The sequence below is a fragment of the Sturnira hondurensis genome, unplaced genomic scaffold (genome assembly GCF_014824575.4).
Source record: "Sturnira hondurensis isolate 20B ecotype Veracruz unplaced genomic scaffold, ASM1482457v3 Scaffold0022374, whole genome shotgun sequence".
NCBI lineage: Eukaryota > Metazoa > Chordata > Mammalia > Chiroptera > Phyllostomidae > Sturnira > Sturnira hondurensis.
The window spans coordinates 94,485-113,989 of NW_028095005.1; the positions used below are offsets into that span (position 1 = coordinate 94,485).

General features: G+C 39.5%; 1 protein-coding gene across 1 annotated transcript in view; it reads left to right on the plus strand.

The window, feature by feature from the left end:
- The window catches only part of MTHFD2L (methylenetetrahydrofolate dehydrogenase (NADP+ dependent) 2 like), a 96,883-nt gene that overhangs the window by 63,999 nt on the left and 13,379 nt on the right, over nucleotides 1–19,505 (plus strand). Inside the window, exon 7 of the mRNA XM_037035506.1 lies at nucleotides 14,235–14,360. Within this exon, the coding sequence (XP_036891401.1) occupies nucleotides 14,235–14,360 (126 nt within the window). The remainder of the gene's footprint in view (nucleotides 1–14,234; nucleotides 14,361–19,505) is intronic.

Genomic DNA, 19,505 nt, shown 5'->3' on the forward strand with positions numbered 1-19,505 from the left:
ATATTGATATGTGTTGTGTATGTTGCATATATTGTTGGTAACATATAACATTTTATGTAAAAAAATTATTAATGTGGTATTTTGGCTAATCATGGCGAGAAGCACCTGCTGAAACATACCTCATACCATCTTCTCCAAACTCAGACATTAAGCAAAATATTTTATAAATTAGTAAACGTCGTTATTCTGGAAAACCAGAAAGTAGCATGTCTTTAGACTAGAAAAAGGATAGTCTCCTAAAAGAAAAAAAAGCAATGGGGCGGCCAGTGAGGTTCAGAACAGTCTGAAGCCATAAAGTCAGTGCACAGGCAAGGGAGGGTTGCAACAGGCAAATGCTTGCAAAACCGTGCTGGCAACGTTATGCCCGCACAAGTCGTGCACATAGTTCAGGTCCACATGTGCACAGCGTCTGTGACACTGGGTGCTGGGAAAGGTGCCACCTGCTTTGTAGTCTCTTGGCTGAGCTAAGAACAGCTTGTACAGTTACGGGAGCACAGCATATACAGTTTTGAGGGTCTGGAGTTGAGCCTTGGCGGGAACAAGTCTGAAAATGGAGCTGGGAAGGGTGCAGCCCGACTGCCAGGCTGCTCCAGAGCTGGGCCGCCAGCCCAGCCTCCGCTGAGGCCAGCGTGGGCTCGTTGTGAGAGACCAGCTTCCCTAGGAGGAGACGCGTTAGGGAAAATGATACACAGGCACTTGCCAAAGACAAGCAAGGACAAAAGGCCACCCTGGTAAACAGAAAATCTGACAGGGAGGAAAATAGACATAATAGTAAAACCCAAAAGGGCTTTATTTTATTTTTTGCTGATTTTGGTGGGGGAATAGGGAAGAAAGGAGGGGAAGAGAGAGACAGATACCCTTCATTCTTCCACTTATTTATGCATTCATTGGTGGTTTATTCTGTGTACCCTGACTGATTCAAACCCACTGAGCTAACCAACTGAGCTGGCCAGCCAGGGCCAAGAGGGACTTTACAACAAGTGTTTTTGATGCCTTTAGAAAGATGAAGGATTACAGCCATGAGAGAAGAATGAAAGTATAAAAACAAGAAGAATTAATATTAAAATGTCCATAATACCCAAAACAATCTATAGAGTCCTCAACTCATTGATGAGATCTATAAGATTACCTCACCAATTTACATTTTCTAGACACTCATTCAGGAGGAATCGGATAAACAAATACCAATATTAATTTGATTCTGGATACCAATGGCTAATCAAATACCGTTTGAATATGTCACTTTTTATTGAATCAGTATATAGACAGAATGTTCATATGTGCCAGTTTTCTCAGAATAGTTCAGTTTACTCCTGCAGCTCCAGTATTCCATGTAGGTTAGTGTGGACTTGGATTGTATGTTTTTAATAATGCAAAATATTAGTAGCAGTAGTAATAGTTATTACTGCTGTATTAAAAATTCAGAATGGGTGTGGAAAATTCCATTTTGTAATTCTAGCCTCTGCTGTCATCTCATCTACTAGACTGTGACACACCTTTGCAGTGAAAAGAGCTGTTACCTTAATTTGTGGTTACGTTTGAAAGGCAGAGATAACCCATCTTTCTCTCTTCTTCAAAGGCTGTTCTCGCTGGACAGCTTGCAGGGTGCTTGCTGATTAACATAAAGTGTGCTAAAAATATTACCATACGCCTTGGAGAAACTCAATTAATAATACTAATGTTTTATTTTTCATTTAGTTCATGGAATTAATGTAAAAGTTTTAGAATTTCACTCTATAAAATATGAAACATCTGACATTATTATAAATATTATGGTAAATAGAGTTTAAAAATTCATCATTGAAGGTGAAGGGATTAGTTTTTGTGATGATAATATAAACATAAATGTTTGTGCCGAACACCCCATTTTAAACAACCTGTGGGCAGGGAGACACTCCTGGGATGGTAATGTGAAAGAATCCTGGAATGGACTCTTTCCCCAAGTTCACAAACATAACTGGTGAAATATACTTTTTAAAAACTCATGTTAAGTCTCTGAAAATTCTTAAAGAACATACAGCAAATAGAAAACATTTATTCAAGAAAATATGCTAAATCTCTAAAAAAAAGTGTAAGTCTGTGGCACTTGAGCCATGGCCCTCTGCTTCCCATCCCTCCTCCAGCTCTGCATGACAGAAGCTCTGTTCTGGGCCTGCGCATCCAGAAACACAGAGCTCCGGCTCCTCTTAGATGCCATTTCAGTGTCTTCCAGGAGGTGGCGGCCTGCCAGAATTTCTCATCTCACTCAGCTCATTGCTGCAGAAGCTGTATTCCGAACAAGAGCTGCTAAGAAGTCTGGGGCTCCCTTAGTCCAGACAGCTCCCATTTGAAGGGCAGAACCTCTACCCCAGGTGTTGCAAGTCAAGAACACTGGGTCTCCTTTACCTTCATTCCAGGTTATTTGTAGGGTAGAGGCTCCCGGTAAGAAGAGGTGTACTGTGAAGATTAGAGGCCACCACCACTCCTGCCCCTGATAACAGCTGATAAAGCAGGACTGTCCTGACAGCAGTGGGCCCCTGTCATCACTCTCAGGTCTGGAGAAGTGGCTCAGAATTTGTGCCTAGTGGTGCAGACAGGCTGCAAGCACGGCGTGCTTCATAGCTGTTCCCAAGGGAATGACTTCATATGGAAAAAGTGTAGGGACATTCAAGCCTAAGTCGCTGTCAAAAACAACAGAGACTTGGGTAGTGGACAGTTTAGAGGAGGCTGGTAACCCATGAGAGAAACAAACTAAACCACAGTTTAGCTACATATTTAACAGGGAAAGATGAAGCCAAGAACATACCTCCTGGAGTTGGAACAAAGACTGGACTGAAGGACTACCACACAATGTAAAGAAGCTCAACTCTAACTGTATTGGACTATAGAGAAAGTTATTCCCCAAAGTATCGTTTGAACAATAGAGCAATCAATGGACAGTCAGTTGAGCCTAAGACCTGGGTGTGACACGGATCACCAAAAGCTCACCGGAGACATCGAGGAAATGCGTAGTGAGAGAGCCCTGATGAAACCACTGCCGCCCCCGGTGACTGCGTGCGCGCCCAGGCCATGCTCTCTGAGGAGTGACGTCAAGGCTGCACTGAAATCGGTTTAATTGGGTGAAATCGGTTTTACCGAGAGAGTCAAGCCAAGGCACTAAACAAATAAGACATCCCAGTAAGGGGGATCCATATCCAGAGTTGCTATAACATGTTATCAAGAATTTCCAGTTTCTGATAAAAAATAATTGAGACATGCAAAGAAACAATAACATGGGAGGCTTATATACACACAGGAAGAACAAAAGCCAGCAAAGAAAATGCCTTTGAGAAGGCCCAGACACCAAATTTAACTCACATGTTATTCCTGTGAAACGGATCCTGCCAAAACTCTGTGGCTTAAAACAACTGTCATCATTACAACTCAGAACTCTGTGGTTTGTGGGGAGAGTGGCCCACGAGGCTGGGTTCAGCTGATCTCACGCTGATTCATTCATGTATTTATCAGGCCACTGGCTTACTTATGTGCCTTCGAGTCTGCTGGGGCTCTGCTCTGATCTAGGCTTGGGTGATTCACTATAGCAGTTCCATGTCCAAGGACCAGCACACAGGCCCTGCTGTGACCTCATGGTAATCGCAGAAGTGCCAAAGAGCCAGTGGAAACATGCAAGACCCCTTGAGGCGAGGCCTTGAACCAGCGCCTTGTCCTTTCTGCCTTATTCTATTGGCCAGATTGACTGCCATGGACAGGCTCAGATTCAAAATGTGGGAAATAGACTCTACCTCAAATAAAGGAACTACAAACTCACATTTGCCATGTTTGAATGGGGATAAAGTGGGAATGGGGATAAAAAATTAGGGCCTTTAATGCAATATATAACACATTTTATGACTGACTTCATAAAATGCAATAAATATATAACACATTTTATGACTGCCATTTTATGACTGACCCAACACATGCTGTTGGGTGGCAAATTCTACTCCCCAACATGTCTTTCTGAAGTACTTTGAACATGTTAGATTAAAGTCTGTTATTTATGTTTGAGATTCTGGTATTTTGAATTAAATCTGATTTAATTCAAAAAACAATTTATTTATTTGGTGGCCAGTTATGCAGACCACAGTATCCTTAAACATGTCTTAACATGCCCCTCAGTTTTCATCGACTTTCATCAGTATCTTTGAAAAGTTAACTTAAAATAGTTGAAACATCAGCTTCATCTACATAGACTCTCCTTCTGTCTTTCCTTAGTTTGTATGTAAACAATGAGGCATGGTGGGGTATTTAGTTCTCACTATGTTTGTAAACCACTACCCTTCATCTCATCTGGTCCTTGGCCAACTATCTATGTACGCACTGGCCCTTTTGTTTCCAGTGGCTTTATTCCTCTGCCCTAGGAAACTAAAAAAGTGTCTAAGGCAACTGCTTAGACCCTCTTTGGATACATTTAATTATTTGGAGCCATGGCACCTTCTCAATGTCTACAAAGGCTATGAGGAAAGATCCCTTTGCTTTTGGGTAAAAGCAATACTGGACTTTTCCAACTCTTCAAGACACAGCCCAAGACAAACTGACCAGCACCCTTTTCCTGGGAACCTCTTAAGTCTGAGCTCTTACCACCTCTTCCAACTCTCCTGACTTTTCATATTCTTAGCCCTTCCATTTTTTCATTTGAGCCTTTCTATCCTTCTGAAGTGCTAGTATTTTGGAACCCATGAGTCAAAGAGTAAGTTCCTTCTTCTCTGCTTTTCTTTCTGGCCTGTATCACTTCTCTGACTCAGTGAGCACAGATTTTCTCAGCCGCTGCTTGAGTGATTAAAGGGGGTATATAGTGTCCGCCCTGATAGTTGGCTTTTCTTCTTGTAACGCAAGTGTCTAATTTAAGTTTCATTGTGGAGGCCTCCATCTCAAACATGGCTAGCTTGAGTAAACACATTGCCAGCCATGAGATAAGGAGCCAGGCTGCCCCTCCCTACCAGACTTCTTTGCTTTAGGGATCTTGCTTGATTTTAGTAACTGAACATTTGAGCTTCTTGTTTTTCCCACTCATATGTTTTAAATTCCCCCCTAAAAAGTGCGTCTGTAAACCCTTAGGCTCCCACACTCAACCCCAATAAAAAGCAGAGCTCAAGGCCCATACTCTCGATGCTCTCTGCCCACAACCCCACTGTGTGGCCCCTGGTGTTCCATGAAATTTCCAGGTTCTGTAAGCAATAGACCATTTTTTTTAAAGTTTCCTTGTTATTGTTGCAGGTGTCTTGTGATCATAATAAGAACCAACAAGGGCCAGCCCAGCCACCTATTTTACTAGTAGGCTGACTGGCGCATAGCAAGGTGGGAGAAAGGATGATCTAAGACTGTGTATAAAGGCAATAACCGGGATTATGACAGAATAGTTTGTGTTTCTTAAACATCAGTCCACGCCTGTATACATTATCTAGGCTATCTGGTGTTCAGGAACTACATTTTTAAAGCAAAGGAATTGGACTCACTGGTTTTCAAACTGGACCCTGGATAAACTAAAGGGCTATTGGCTGGCTGTAGCTCTCCCCCAACCCACCTTCTCTTTTAAACTAATATATCTCCTCTTGCTTTGATCATTATTACATACTGGCCTTAGTAAACATTTTTCTTTTAAAGAACGGGTTAGCAAATATTTGAAGCTAATTTCATGTAACTTTAATGCTCTGTATATAACATGGTGGTAGGTAATACGCCAGTAGATCTTTGCCTATTGCACCCACAGGTCTCTAAACTTTACTCCTGCCCAAAATGCACTGTTGCCCATTCGAAGGGAACAAAGTTTTAGTTTATAGGAGGAAGAAAAAAGAAGCATGCATCTTACCCTCATAGGTCCACCGGACTTACAGAGAAAAGGTTCAAGGTGGAAGCTGGTGGAAATATTCAAGAATGATCCCATGCTTTCCTGAGAACAAGGGATTCCATACTTTTAGGTGATCCAGTATGGCACAGTGCAGGGCTGCCCCCAGCTCTGTAAGGAACCTAGTACTGTTCTGGCACCCCAAGGATTAGAAGTTTTGGAAGCATCCAGACAATGTCCTGGGTATGGACATTATTCCCATGAGAAGCATCATAGCCAAATGGATACCAGATAGAAACCAGAGAAGCCAGAGAAAAAGAGTAAAAATGGGGAGTGTGCTCTGTGGCCATTGCTGACTCACTGCTTTATAAACACTTGAGGGTTCCTAGAAACAGCAGGAGGACCCTTGGGGAAGACGTTAAAGTATGCTTACTACTGATGTGGGCTTTATTTAGCTAGGACACCTTTAGTTGTCATCCGACTGCCTCCGAAAAAAATAATCCTAAAGAAAAAGTTTCTAATCTAGAAAGAAACATATGGGTTCATGCAACTTCCATTTCAATTACTCTTGTAATTTATGTAGTAGGACAACTTCCAGCTGAAGGAGCAATCCGAGTGAGTAAGCATTTTTGTGGTGTTACTTTTACGTCTGAACAGGAGTCCTGGTTTTGTTCCCAGCCTCACCTCTGACTCGTCATTGTGAAACTGAGAAGCCATATGGCCTCTCAGTGCCTCGGATTCTCTCTTGTGTGAATGAGGATAATGGGTCAACCTCTTGCTTCACTGAGTTATTGTGAATTTAATTAGATAATGTTTGCATAGCCCTTTGAACTCTCCTAATTAAATTTATGTGTAAATACGGTGCTTCCTTTTATCAGGATGCCTTGACTGAGCCATTTTATGAAGACTTGGAGATGCTTGTGATAGGAGAGTTCACTGGGAAAGGATTAACGTGAACTCAGTTCGGAGATTGTGGAACAGGCACGTCAAAGTGGGGTTTGAAGTGATAAGAATAAAGAGACAGTCTCACACTTGCTCAAGGGGCAATGGTCATACCTTCATATCAGTAAATTTAGCTCATAGGGTGTAGAATCATGGCTGGTGTGTAATTTAGGTATTAATATTGTTTTTTTAATTATATTGATTCATTATATTTTTTCTAAGATAACATTGGTGATTAATTTTGTATTTGTCATATAATGAATCACAAAACTACAGACTTGCAACGACCTAGCAAAAGAAGCTATAACCTTTGAAGTAATGAGATTCTGTGTAGATGATCCATTGGTTAGTTTATTTATCAATCTGAATCACATATAGAAATCACAGTCACAACAGAGAAATTTTAGATGGGTCAGAAATCCTTTCTACTAAAATTTCTTGATGACAATAGTATACCCTAAAATAATTATCCCAATTATTTTTTAATATGTATTAATAATAGGCCTTTTTCTCCTGCCAGAAATAAATTCATAGATGGATTGTCTGAAAGAAAAAACACAAGACTACCTCCATAAACCTGCATTGGGTTTTAGTGTATAATCATATTTGTAAGCTGGAATTTTTTCATGATATTATAAGTATATAACAATTAGATTTCATGTTTCTGAATATCTCAGAATACAGAGTTGTTAAGTTTTATCAGGAATTTAGACAACTGATAGGAGAGTTTTGAAAACTACTCAATTCAACAGTGGCAGTTTGCAACAGCAGATGTTTCTGTAAAATCTAATAGCTCGTTACTGTACTTGTAATGTTCTTTGTTATCTAGTGCTTTAGGAGTGTATTTACTGATGGACCAGCACAACATAAAGTATTTTGAACTGTTAGGATCTTCAAATTCAGCTCCTCATTCCATCTTCTGAAATATATATTCTGCCCCAAACTCATCATCTGAGTGATTAGAGTATAATTACAGGGAAATTTCAGATTCTTGAGCTCCTGGTTGAGGACTGTGAAAAGTATAAAGATGCCTTAGTAAACTCCTGGGCATAATAGCCCAGGACTATATCAATAATATACCTATAGGTATACCTATATACCTATTTTGTTGATATTTCCAGAAGAAGGCAAATAAATATTATGATCCAAGGAACACTAAAGAAAACAAAATACAGATCTAAACTAAAATATATAGCCTCAGGAGGCACAAAGGTGAAATAGAATTTGAGATTGCTACTATAGCATGCAGAGAATGAACATTTCATTTATGACTAAAATTCTGAAGGACTCCAGATCCTCAGTCACTGGGGTTTTTAAATAGGAGGATGAATGTTTAAGAATCAGTCCATTCTCTGTTAGTTTTAGTCTTTCCTGAGCTTGTATTTTGGGTATTATATACATTTAGATAAGGGTTTTAAAAGGTCACTGTGAACCCTAATGGGTTCAGCCTCTTTAATTCTGCCGATACCTTAGAAGTGTGATCCAGAAAAACTCTGGCACCTCTTCGCAATCTCCAGTTTGGGCTTGATTTAGACACCCAGGTACCAGTTAGTCTAGGTCAATATTCAAAGTAGCTGTGACCTCATTATGAATAGGGAGTCTTCAGGGATTTTAAAAAAGAGATCATGAACACATTATTTAATCTCTTGGCAATTCCATTTTCAGGGTGTGAAGTTGGCCGGTGTGGTGTCACAGAGCAGGAAAGGCCATGTCCGTGTGCTCTGGGCCAGGACTTGTGGGGTGTCTGTGGATTGTTAGACACCTACCTCCTGAGTAGCTTGTTTATTCCGAGGGAGATGTTTGGTAAAGAAAAGTAGAATTTAAGGCTGGTAATGTAGCACCCAGATCAAACTAATGGCTGTCTTTAACATTGTGAGAAATTTCTCCTTGTGAATTAAAGAGTAAATAGGAGATTGGACATTTGAGTCCTCCTCATCCTCTTCCTCAAAGAACAAAATACATTCATTTTTTTTTTTTTTTTGGTGCAGCAGGGATTTTTTGGCCAGTATTCTTTCTGTCCACAGTGTCTACGAATGTCTGTACCAAGTGACTTGCTCTTTGTGTTTAGTGACTGGGCATATCAAATTGTTTTCTCTGTAAAGTCATAAACTTACTTGAGGCCTATTCTGGGTTTGTTCTGAGATTCTGTCCAAATGTTTAGCAAAGTGCTGAAGGTCTGGCATTAAGTCTATTTCCCATTTACTTTTTCTTGTGTACTCTGTCTTCTATTTCAGATTTAAAATTATGCACAGGAATTAGCCAAGAGCTCACTCCTTCTGTATCTAACTTTATCTGTATTTAACTTTGTGAGATAATTGCACTTTGGAGGTTTCTGGCCATCCAGGAGGGAAACGGAACAAGTCAGAAGGAAATGGAGAAACATAGCTGGGGAAAGAGGGATAATAAGATAAGGACTATTAGGTTTCTGCTGAGATTTGGAGGAATCTAGATCAGAGACCATTTTTAATTTTTCACTTTTTTTAAAATTTTGCCTTGGCCATCTTTTGCCTTGGCCATCTTTTTAAGGGAACAACTGTGGGATCTGAATACACCTTTGGATACTTCCTCAAAATAATTTAAAACATGCAGATCATTGAATGTTTGGATTTTATACCTTTATATTCTAAAGAACCTTTCAAACAAACACTTTTGTACACAACAAAAGTTCCTCAGAATGACTACTGTAATTCTAAATTATCCTTGATGAAATGATGCCATTTAGAAAAGTAATTATAAGAATGTGGGCTATGGTGTAACTACATGTAAGAAGGAAGAGTCTGCATCAGAGGGGCACAGTCTTAGGTTTAGACTGAGGTGAATCCAGGAGAGTCTAGCACCGGTCAGTTGAAAGTGCTATGTGTGTACCTTGTGCCTCAGCACAGCCCCACCCTGCCCCGCCTAATTTCTGGCCCATCTCCAGCTGCAGACCTGACTAATTTGCAGTTCCCAGCAGATAGAAAGGATTGGAGAGGTTTCACAGAAAATAAAAACAATACAACACTGAGGAAAGTTCTCACAAAATTTTGCTAAGTGACCTGAGGCAAAGTTTCTCCATAGGATTCTCCGAAGTTCAAAAGACACGGGATTCCTCAGTCCTCAAGGTCATTTTGAAGAATAGCTCAATCTGGTTTACCCCATCCCTTGCCTGTGAACTTTTCCCTTACAGATGGAGAGCAAAAGTGACAGGGACAAGGACACATGCATTCTAAGTAATAAGACTGATTTCCAGTAAGGATAAAGGTATTTTTAACTGATTGTGTAATCAAATTCCTTAAAAGGTTTCTTATTCACAGGAGTCAAAATAAATTCAGCATTTGGGGAGCTGTAATGAAATCAGTTCAGATTCAATGTGAGACTTAGGTCATCCTCTCAGTCAGAGAGGACAGCAATAGCTCCCCATCCCAGCAAGAGGCTCAAGGGGCCACAGAGACACCCATGCTTTCCCAGTTGAGGTCCTGGAGCATGGATAAGAGAGGTTCTTAATTAAGTCTGTATGGATCCCTAATATTATTGAATGCTGGCTCCTCCCAAATATTACCCAAAGAATCCATTAATAAGACAGATCTGAGCTTATGGTTACAAAGTATGGGAGGACGCTTTGGACAACCCCTCAGGAGCAGTGGTTTGCTATAGAGCTAGCCCCTGTCAGCCTGACAAAGTTGATTCTGAGCATTTCTTTCCAAGTCCGTGTTCAGTGCTCTCACCTTGGTGGCTTGAAGTCAGCCATAGTAGGAATATTTATACCAAGCAAATCATCAGATTCCACAAATCAGGGATTTTGTTTTTATCCCCATAGTTGCAGATTATTTACTTTAGTAGCATCTTAGGTTGTAGAAGTAAAGTTGGGATATTTAGGAGAAGTCGAAGTTCAAGGCAAGTCTTTGAATGCAGAGGCTTGACTAAGATTAGATAAGGATCATAATACAAAAGTTTAGGATCAGTGGACACAGCATGGAGAGGGTTTTGGAACAAGGGATCCCAAGAGTCGTGGGGAACAGTCATTCGATACCAACCACTGAAAAGTCAAACAGTTTGGTGTTCATTCAAATGAGCTTGTCTATAAGTTCCTGAGATAAAATTACTTGCAACTTTTATCTTTCTGAGCAAGAGTTTCCTGGAAGTGGAAGAATAAAGTCATGTTAATGTGCACAGTAAGCTCTGTGGGTGTGGACGGTTTCGGTTCTCACATATAACGCTTGAGCCTTCAAATTATATAAGAATTAAGGAAAGGCTTCCATGGAATTATCACAGAAATTAGCACACATAAAAACCATAAATCTCATAGGAAATGTTCCCTTGAAATTACTCTTCATTTTCAACTTTTACAGAAAGAAAATAATTCTTACTCCACATCCCAATAGTATGTATTTATTTTCTTTACCAAATATTTAAATAGTTTTTCATGCCATTTCACTATTATCAAGTGATAAGAATTTAAATATATTGCATTTGTATACTTTGGGAACAAAATACATCAATCATTTTCCTCTACAAGACAACAATGTAAGTGGATGACTTAGAATATTTAACATATCTAAAATAGAGATTGTTTTATGTCTATTCATTATGATTTCAATCATTAAGTGTAATTTGTATTATCTTTCTTTTCTTAGTTGGGCGTTTTTTAGGGTCAGATGTCTACAACTGTTCTGAAATCAGTTAATTGAGAGAAGAAAGAAACAATTTTTTTTTCAATTTGACCAAACAAAAGAGAATGTTTATATCATAAAGTTGGAGGGTACCACTAATCTTCCCAATTCTTTCCCTTCCTTACTCTATTGTGAATATTTATAATGAACAATAAGGACAGTATAAAGTTTCCCTTTGAGAGGTGTTTTATTAGTGTTAAAATATTCTCTATGTTGAGCTAAAACCTATTCCCTTCCTGTGTTCCCTTTACTCTTCCTTCTGAAAACATAGAATAAATACATTTTCTATTCCATGTAACATATTGAAGACACTACCACAATGATTGGGTTTCGATCTTGTTTTCAGTTGCATTTTTTTTAAAGATTTTATTTATTTATCTTTACAGGGGAAGGGAAGAAGAGAGGGAGAGTATGGTTGCCTTTCGTGCATCCCCTGCTGGGAGTTGGCTTGCAGGGAACTGGCCTGCAACCCAGGCATGTGCCCTGACTGAGAATCAAACCGCGATCGTCTGAGTCGCAGGCCTGAGCTCAATCCACTGAGCTACACCAGCCAGGGCTTCAGTTGCATTTTTTTTCTGAGATAGGCAGCCTGAATTTATTGAACCATTCCTCTATTTCAAAGGTGCCCAATGTGTGGGCTAGGACTGGTCCCTGATTGTTTCTTACCCTTTGGGAACTGTATGTTATAGGTTCATAAGGAGCTGTGGCAGAAAACAAATCAACACACTACTCCCTTTATTGAAAAAGTCTTACTATGACAAAATAAAGCTAGCTGAATTAAACCTGTGTTTAGTGCTATAGTTGCTTTATATTGTGGCACAAGCTTTTTTATCTCATTGCAGATAAACAGTTGAGCCAACTAATTTGATAGCACTTGTTCCACATAACAGGATTTCTAGATCCATTCTAATCATTCTTCCATAGATTATAACCAATGCCTATAGAGAGTCTACTAAAAATATAACAGAAAGCGTTACTTCCTTATATCTGAACACTATTTGTCTTAGTATTATAGCCTAATAGTTATTAATGAGTTTTTAGTCAAATACAGTATCTAGTCAGAATTATACATTTATCCTCTTCTAAATTCATGCTACTTATTGTCCATTATTCCAAAGTGGCTACCTTTTAGCTATTCTATTCAATTTTGTGTCATTTGTGAATATTGGCTATGCAGTTTTTGCTGTGTAAAAAAAGTCACTTTAAATAACCACCTTTTTGAAAAAAATCTCACATGTCTTATGGTTCAGTGGGCCAGTTATGGCGACCTTGACTTGTTCCTTCTGATCTTGATTGACTACATGCTCCAGCATCCACCTTCAGCCAGAGGTGGCTGGAGCCTGACTGGTCTAGGACGGCCTCAGGGGGAGCGATTCAGCTCTCCTCGCCAGGACTTGTGTCCTCCAGCAGGCTGGCTTGAGCTAGTTCTCACCACTGTAACAGGGTTTCCAGGGTAATAGGAAGCCCACTAGACCTCTGTAAGGATCAGCCTCAGTCCTGGCATCAATCAGAGAGGTGTGGAAAATGGACCTGGAGGATGACAAGGATAAGATAACCATCCCAATACCAACATGTTCTTCTAAGTTCTTTATAAAAATTTTGAAAGTGGCACTGACAAATACCCTTCATGGAAGACCTCAATAGACATTACAGATGCAGTGATCAACAATTTTAAAATAGGTTATTTAAACAGCTTCGACTGCACCAACAGGGGTTTCCCACTAATTCAAGTTTTTCCATCACATGTATGAGTTCAGTGAAAAATTTTGTTCAGTTTGATGCTTTAGTTAAGAAATCATCTGGAGTTTCCTGAACATAAATGATGATCACTGCATTATTCATAAAACAAAATATTGGACAGAATGCAGGATTTAATAATTTATCATGGGGATTACCATAATAAATTATTTCATGCAGTTTTTTAAGTTTTAAATAATTGATGAAATGGAAAAATATTCACAATTTAATTTTAATGACAAAGTGGTAAGATATGCCTAGTGAGGCACAATCTAAACAAAATTACAGATCCTATTTTACATGTAATACATAAATATTTTGAAATCCTAGAACGGAATACAATCAAAATATGCTTATCTTTGTATGTCAAGATTATAGTGATCTTTATGTTTATCTCAAAAAAACTCTGGAACATTAGCCATTTTCTAGTATTGTTGTACTTGAAATAAAATTTGAAAATACAGAAAATAGATGGTGACATAAGATCTCTATAAAGCTATCTTTCAAACTGAAATGGAGAAATAGTGAGTAAAGTTTACTATATCTTAGAGAAATCAAGAAAAATTAAAAGGAAAGCTCATGATAGCGCTTCATATTTGGAATATGGGTATAACACTCTACAGCTCACCACAACATGGAGGAATATGAATTGTTATCATCATTATTTTTTTATTTTTTCCTCCTCCCTCCCCCTCTTCCTTTTGTCTGCTTTGAATTTCTGAGTTGTTTTCACCCCACTCCAGTCCACTCCAGTCCACTGAACCTCAGCAGGAGGCTCATCCATCTCCATAACCTCCCAACGCCTCGTGCTGTACGTGAAAGACTCAAGAGTGCTGCCCCAGCACGTGTCCGCTTGGAGACGTCTGGTGGACAGTCTCGTAGGTAAAAGGGTAAATGCCCGCGGATTCTATGCACAGAAGCACACACGTGCTAGCTTTGTTCTTCTGATCAGAAATAACCAGTACAGTTAAGAACAGTGGGTGTTGTATATTTTTTAAAGCCATGACAACAAAATCATTAGATGTATAAACCTTTGTTGTGCTGTACTCATGACCAAGTTTAAGAATTGTCCAGATTGTTTTACAACTCTGCTTTGCTTCCAGGTATTCCGAAGTTGATTACAGCTGATATGATTAAAGAAGGTGCTGCTGTAATTGATGTTGGAATCAATTATGTCCGTGACCCAGTGACAGAAAAGACAAAATTAGTTGGAGATGTGGATTTTGAAGGTAACAAATTATATCATTTTTCATAAGTAATGGTAAAGAAACATTCAGTTTTTCATGTTTTGGTAGAAAGTGAAACTTCCCATTTGATGGGGGCATTATTAAGTTATAAATCGTTGCACCTCTTTCCTCTGAGGGAAAAGAAAAGGGAAAAAAAGGAAAACCTGAGAATGCGTATATGCAACAATACCTTCCAAGGACAGCATGAGAGCAAGGCACAGGTGGGTCTTACCAAAGAGCACACTGCTGCCCTCCCAGGATGCCACCCACAGACTCCCTGCCGGGGATGGCGCTTCCAGTGTAGCAGGGTGGCTCTCCGAGTGCACATGTGTGTCTTTCTGCATATATGTTCATTATGTGTACACATTGATCTCTTTGGGAAATGACCTCATTTCTTTATTTCGTTGTTTAGATTCAATCACTAATATTAGGTATCAATAATTTATTTGAATATCTCAACTTGAAAAGGTGAGAATATATTTCAAGCCTTGACTTTATTTCTTATTTTTTGCGCTGTCATTGCTTCTTGACAGATTATAGTTACCATGCATTTCTTGTGAAAATTGCCACACTTACGATGCATCCAGGGGACACAGACAACAAGGATAATGAGCTTGAGAAAGAAAAGCCGGGATATTTTTAGTTCATAACCTTGATTGTGCCGTGGGACAACCTTACCCAGTAGTTTATCACATCTAATAAGATCCTTCTGTTATAGGAGAGTTTGCTGGTCTCAGTTCACTACCGCATACTCTTATGCTTAGCTAAGAAGGTTTTTTTGCTCATGAGGCTATTCTGAAAATATTTGAAAATGAGCATTTCAGGGTGAATGCATCTGCTCAGTCACACATATATATGTACTTCAGGTTGCATCCTACTGCACTTGGTAGAATCTATTACAGTAATTTGTGGTTATGTATCTAAGTACATAATGAAATAAAAGGGAAATGATGAATAGAAAGAAGATATGATGTGAACAGGAAAGAGCATTGGTCTGGGAGTCTGAAGAGATGCTTTTAGACTAGTGTTCTAGCCCAGGAGCTTTGCAGGCATCGGGTTGTTATCAAGCGGTACTAACGGCTCCTTCTAGCCCTAATGCTTCGTGTGTCTTGTACATTCAACTCAGTGCTACCAAATGGCTGGAAGAACCCCCAAAATGTTTGGAAGATCAGATTTTTCTGATCCTATCATAAAATACCCCCACGTGATTGGTAACATTACTCTTGCCACACTACTGGTTCCTGGAGGAAGAGCCGTAAGGAAGACCTGGACTTAGTAAAGGAGACCTTGCCATCTGGGCCATGACTCAGCCACCCAGAGGAGCAGGCAAGAGGTAGGTTTTGGCATGTCGGTCTTCAGGTTGTTCCTCAGGACTTAACCCGAGGTGAGGGATGATCTCTTGGCTGAGAGGGAGGAACTTGAACTTGCGTTATGCCACAAAACTTATAGGTAGCACTTGGCTGCTAATTGCCACAGGGGAAGTGTGGCTGCTTTGTATTGGTGACAGTTTCGCTATAACTATAACCCAGATTAACAAAAGGGATGTAGATGAAATCAAGTGCTGAAGTAAATTGTTCTTGCAGGAATCTTCGGTCTACTCGTAAAGGAAATAGGACAACCTATTTCAAGTAGATGATTTGGATGGGAATGATTTTTTGAAGAATAATGGCCCCATTAGGGAAATATTAGAAATATGTAAATGGCTGCAAATTTAGTGATGTATTAAACCAGGAGTCATTTTATCTATTTTATTTGTAAGAAAATTCAGATGCCTGGTTGTACTCTTCTTCATTGTTAGATGGTTTGGCCTCAGTTTTGAAACCGGCGTCTCTCTAAAAAGATGTTTGGTAAGGGTCCCATCACCAGTTGGTAAGGGTCCCATCACCAGTTCATGACAAAAAGGAGACATAAAAACACCCTAAATATTTCTTTTTGACATTAATGTCAGGTTTTTGTTTTGATTTAGACATAATTCCTCTCAGAGCACATCTTCCTCCATCTACTGGGGTTCCCTGCTCTCTTTATGCCCCACTGCTCCATTCCCTTCCATCTTCCTTATTTCCCCTCCTGAGACCAGAATAGAACAGACTGAACAGCCCCATCTGGGCTGGCAGCACTGTGTGGTGGTCAGGACTAGAGGTGACAGAGAGAGAAATAATTGTTGTTCCCCGCTCCAACAATTCCCTGTCACCTCAGCATCTCAACTGCAAATTTGCCAATATTCTTAAAGAGGATGCAGGCAAATCTGGAAGAAAATTATACTGAGGGCAAGGGAAGTGTGAGAGGCTTTCCTACATGGGAACACTATCTTAGTCATTGGGATTTGCGCTTCGTAGCCAGTGTTTGAGAATGCTTTCAGTGTGTGGTACTATTCTCATCCTCTTACATAAATCATTCATTTAATTCTTACCCCTGGCATCTTGCCTGAGATGACATAGTCATGGAGCATCATTTGTTCACAGCCAGACTCTTGTCATCTGTACCCTCTGTCATCTCCACTCTTTTGTACTTCATTTGGTTAATACTTTCCTTTTGGAGATGTGGAGTTACTTTTTTATTCCACCCTCTACCCCCCGCCAGGAGATGTATAACAGCAAGTTTGAAAAGCACCTGGACAATGATATTTGTGTACAGTAGTCCTCAGTTTGCTTGGTTCTGATACACAGGGATTTCAGTTACCACAGCTGAGCTTAATAACAGCAGTTCCCCAACAAAGTGGCTTGAATATCAGTCCTTGTGGTATGTTAACTGTAATTGCATGCACTGCAAACTTCTTTGCTAGATCCTCAGTTCAAAAATCATTATGCAAATAACAAATGTGCATGACCATCTGTGACCAATCATATCCCTTCTCTCAAAGTCTGTTGGCGATTGGTCATGGCACATTCAGCTCAGATAACAAAGTGTACAGTTTTGTTGACTCCTCATCCCCCAGTGATAGACCTTTCTTTCCAAAAAACATACCGTGGAAAGAGGGGATTGCCAGCAAAGAAATGAACAGTGATGATACTGAAAGTGAAATTGAAATAGCTGACCATGGGATGTTGACAATGCCTCCATTTGCCATTTAAAGGATTCTTGATATACAGCCAGAGGAATTTACTGAAGGCAAATGTATGCACATGTATATATTTGGACGTGTATGGAATGTCCCGGGCCAGGTCGGGGTTGATGCTGAACAGATAGGGTATAACAGGGGACAGGCCAGCCACAGCTGAACTAGTGGGTACATGGGCCACAGGGTAGGAGTCTGCTCCGAGTCCAGGACCCCCACCTTGGGAGACTGGGCTACTGCTGCTGCCTGGAGGTGCTCCTGAAGACTAAGGGCCAGTCCTGGCATGGTCCACAAAGTTCCCTGTCGTCGGGGCAGTGGCCCTTTAAGGCAGTCCAAGGCAAAGAGGCCTGTATCATACTTTCAGAAACTGGGGACCAGCCTACAAAAAAGCCTTGGTTTCTGTCCCTGGGCCCAGAGCTGCACAGGGCCCTCGAGGCTTTGCACATCTTCTGGTTTGAGTACTAAGGTTTTTGTGTGTATGCCTGTCTGGGTGGAGCAAGTTACCTGCTGGTAGAAGACAGCCCATGGACATAGAGGCAGGAGTGGGATTGCTGGATCCCATGGTAGTTGTATTTTAATTGCTTGTGGTAGTTGTATTTTTAATTGCTTGTGTATTTTTAATTGCTTATTTTTAATTGCCTGTTTTTCATAGTGGCTACACCAGTTTTCAATACCTCCAACAGTGCACAATGGTTTCCTTTTATTTACATCCTGGCCAGCACTTACCTCTTGTCTTTTTGATAATAAGAATTCTGTCAGGTATGATGTAATATCTCGTTGTGGTTTTGATTGGTTTTGTCCTGATGATTTGTGATGTTCAGTATCTTTTTATGTACCTGCTGGCCATTTGGATGCCTTCTTTGGAAAAATCTATTTGGTTCCTTGGCCCATCTTTTAATTGGATTGTTATTGGCTTGTATGAGATATTTATGTATTTTGGATATTAACCCCTTAAACATATATGATTTACAAATATTTTCTCCAATTCTGTAGGTTGCCTTTTAATTTTTTTGTTTACTTTAATGTACAGGAACTGTTTAGTTTGATGTGGTCCCATTTGTTGATTTTCACTTTTGTTGCTTATGTTTTGGATGTCATATTCAAGAAGTCGTTGCCAAGACCAATGTCGAGGAGCATTTTCCTTATATTTTGCATAACTGCATAACTCTATGCAGTTCCATTGGTCCATGTGTCTGTTTTCATGCCACTGCTATGCTGTTTTAATTACTGCAACTTTGTAGTATAGTTTGAAATCAGAAAATGTGATGTCTCCAGGTTTGTTCTTTTTTCTCAGGATTGCTTTGGCTACTCAGATTCTTTTGTGGTTTCATTCAAACTTTAGGATTATTTTTTCTATTTCTATGGAAAATATCATTGGAATTTTTCATAGTGATTCCATTGAATCTATAGATGGCTTTGGGCAGTATGAACATTTTAGCAATATTAATTTTGCCAATCCATGGACACAAGATATCTTTCCATTTGTGATTTCTTCATTTTTTTATTAATGTCATATAGTTTTCACTATATAGATTGCTCTTTTCCTTGGTTAAATTTCTTTCTTACTATTTTATTGTTTTTGATGCTATTATAAATGGGAAAGTTTTTAAATTTCATTTTTATATATTTCATTGTCATTGTATAAAAATACAACTGATATGTGTAAGTTGATTTTATGATCTAGTTTTCCCATTTCTTAATATCTATCCAAAGGAAATGAAAATAGGATATTGAAAAAATATCTGCATTTCCATGTTTATTGAAATATTCTTCACAATAGCCAAGATTTGGAAACACTCTAACTGTCCCTCAATGGATGAATGAATAAAAAAGATAGGAGATAGACAGATAAATATAGAGAGATAAAAATAAATATAGTGGAATTATTCAGCCATGAGAAAGAAGGAAATCCTGCCATTTGTGAGAACATAGATGGACCTTGAGGGCATTGTGCCTAGTGAGAGAAGCCAGAGAAAGACTAATGCTGTATGATCTCACATACATGTGGAATCAAAAAAGCTGAACTATAGAAACAGAGAGTAGAATTGCGGTTACCAGGGGCTGGGTGTAGTAGGATTGAGATGTTAAATGGT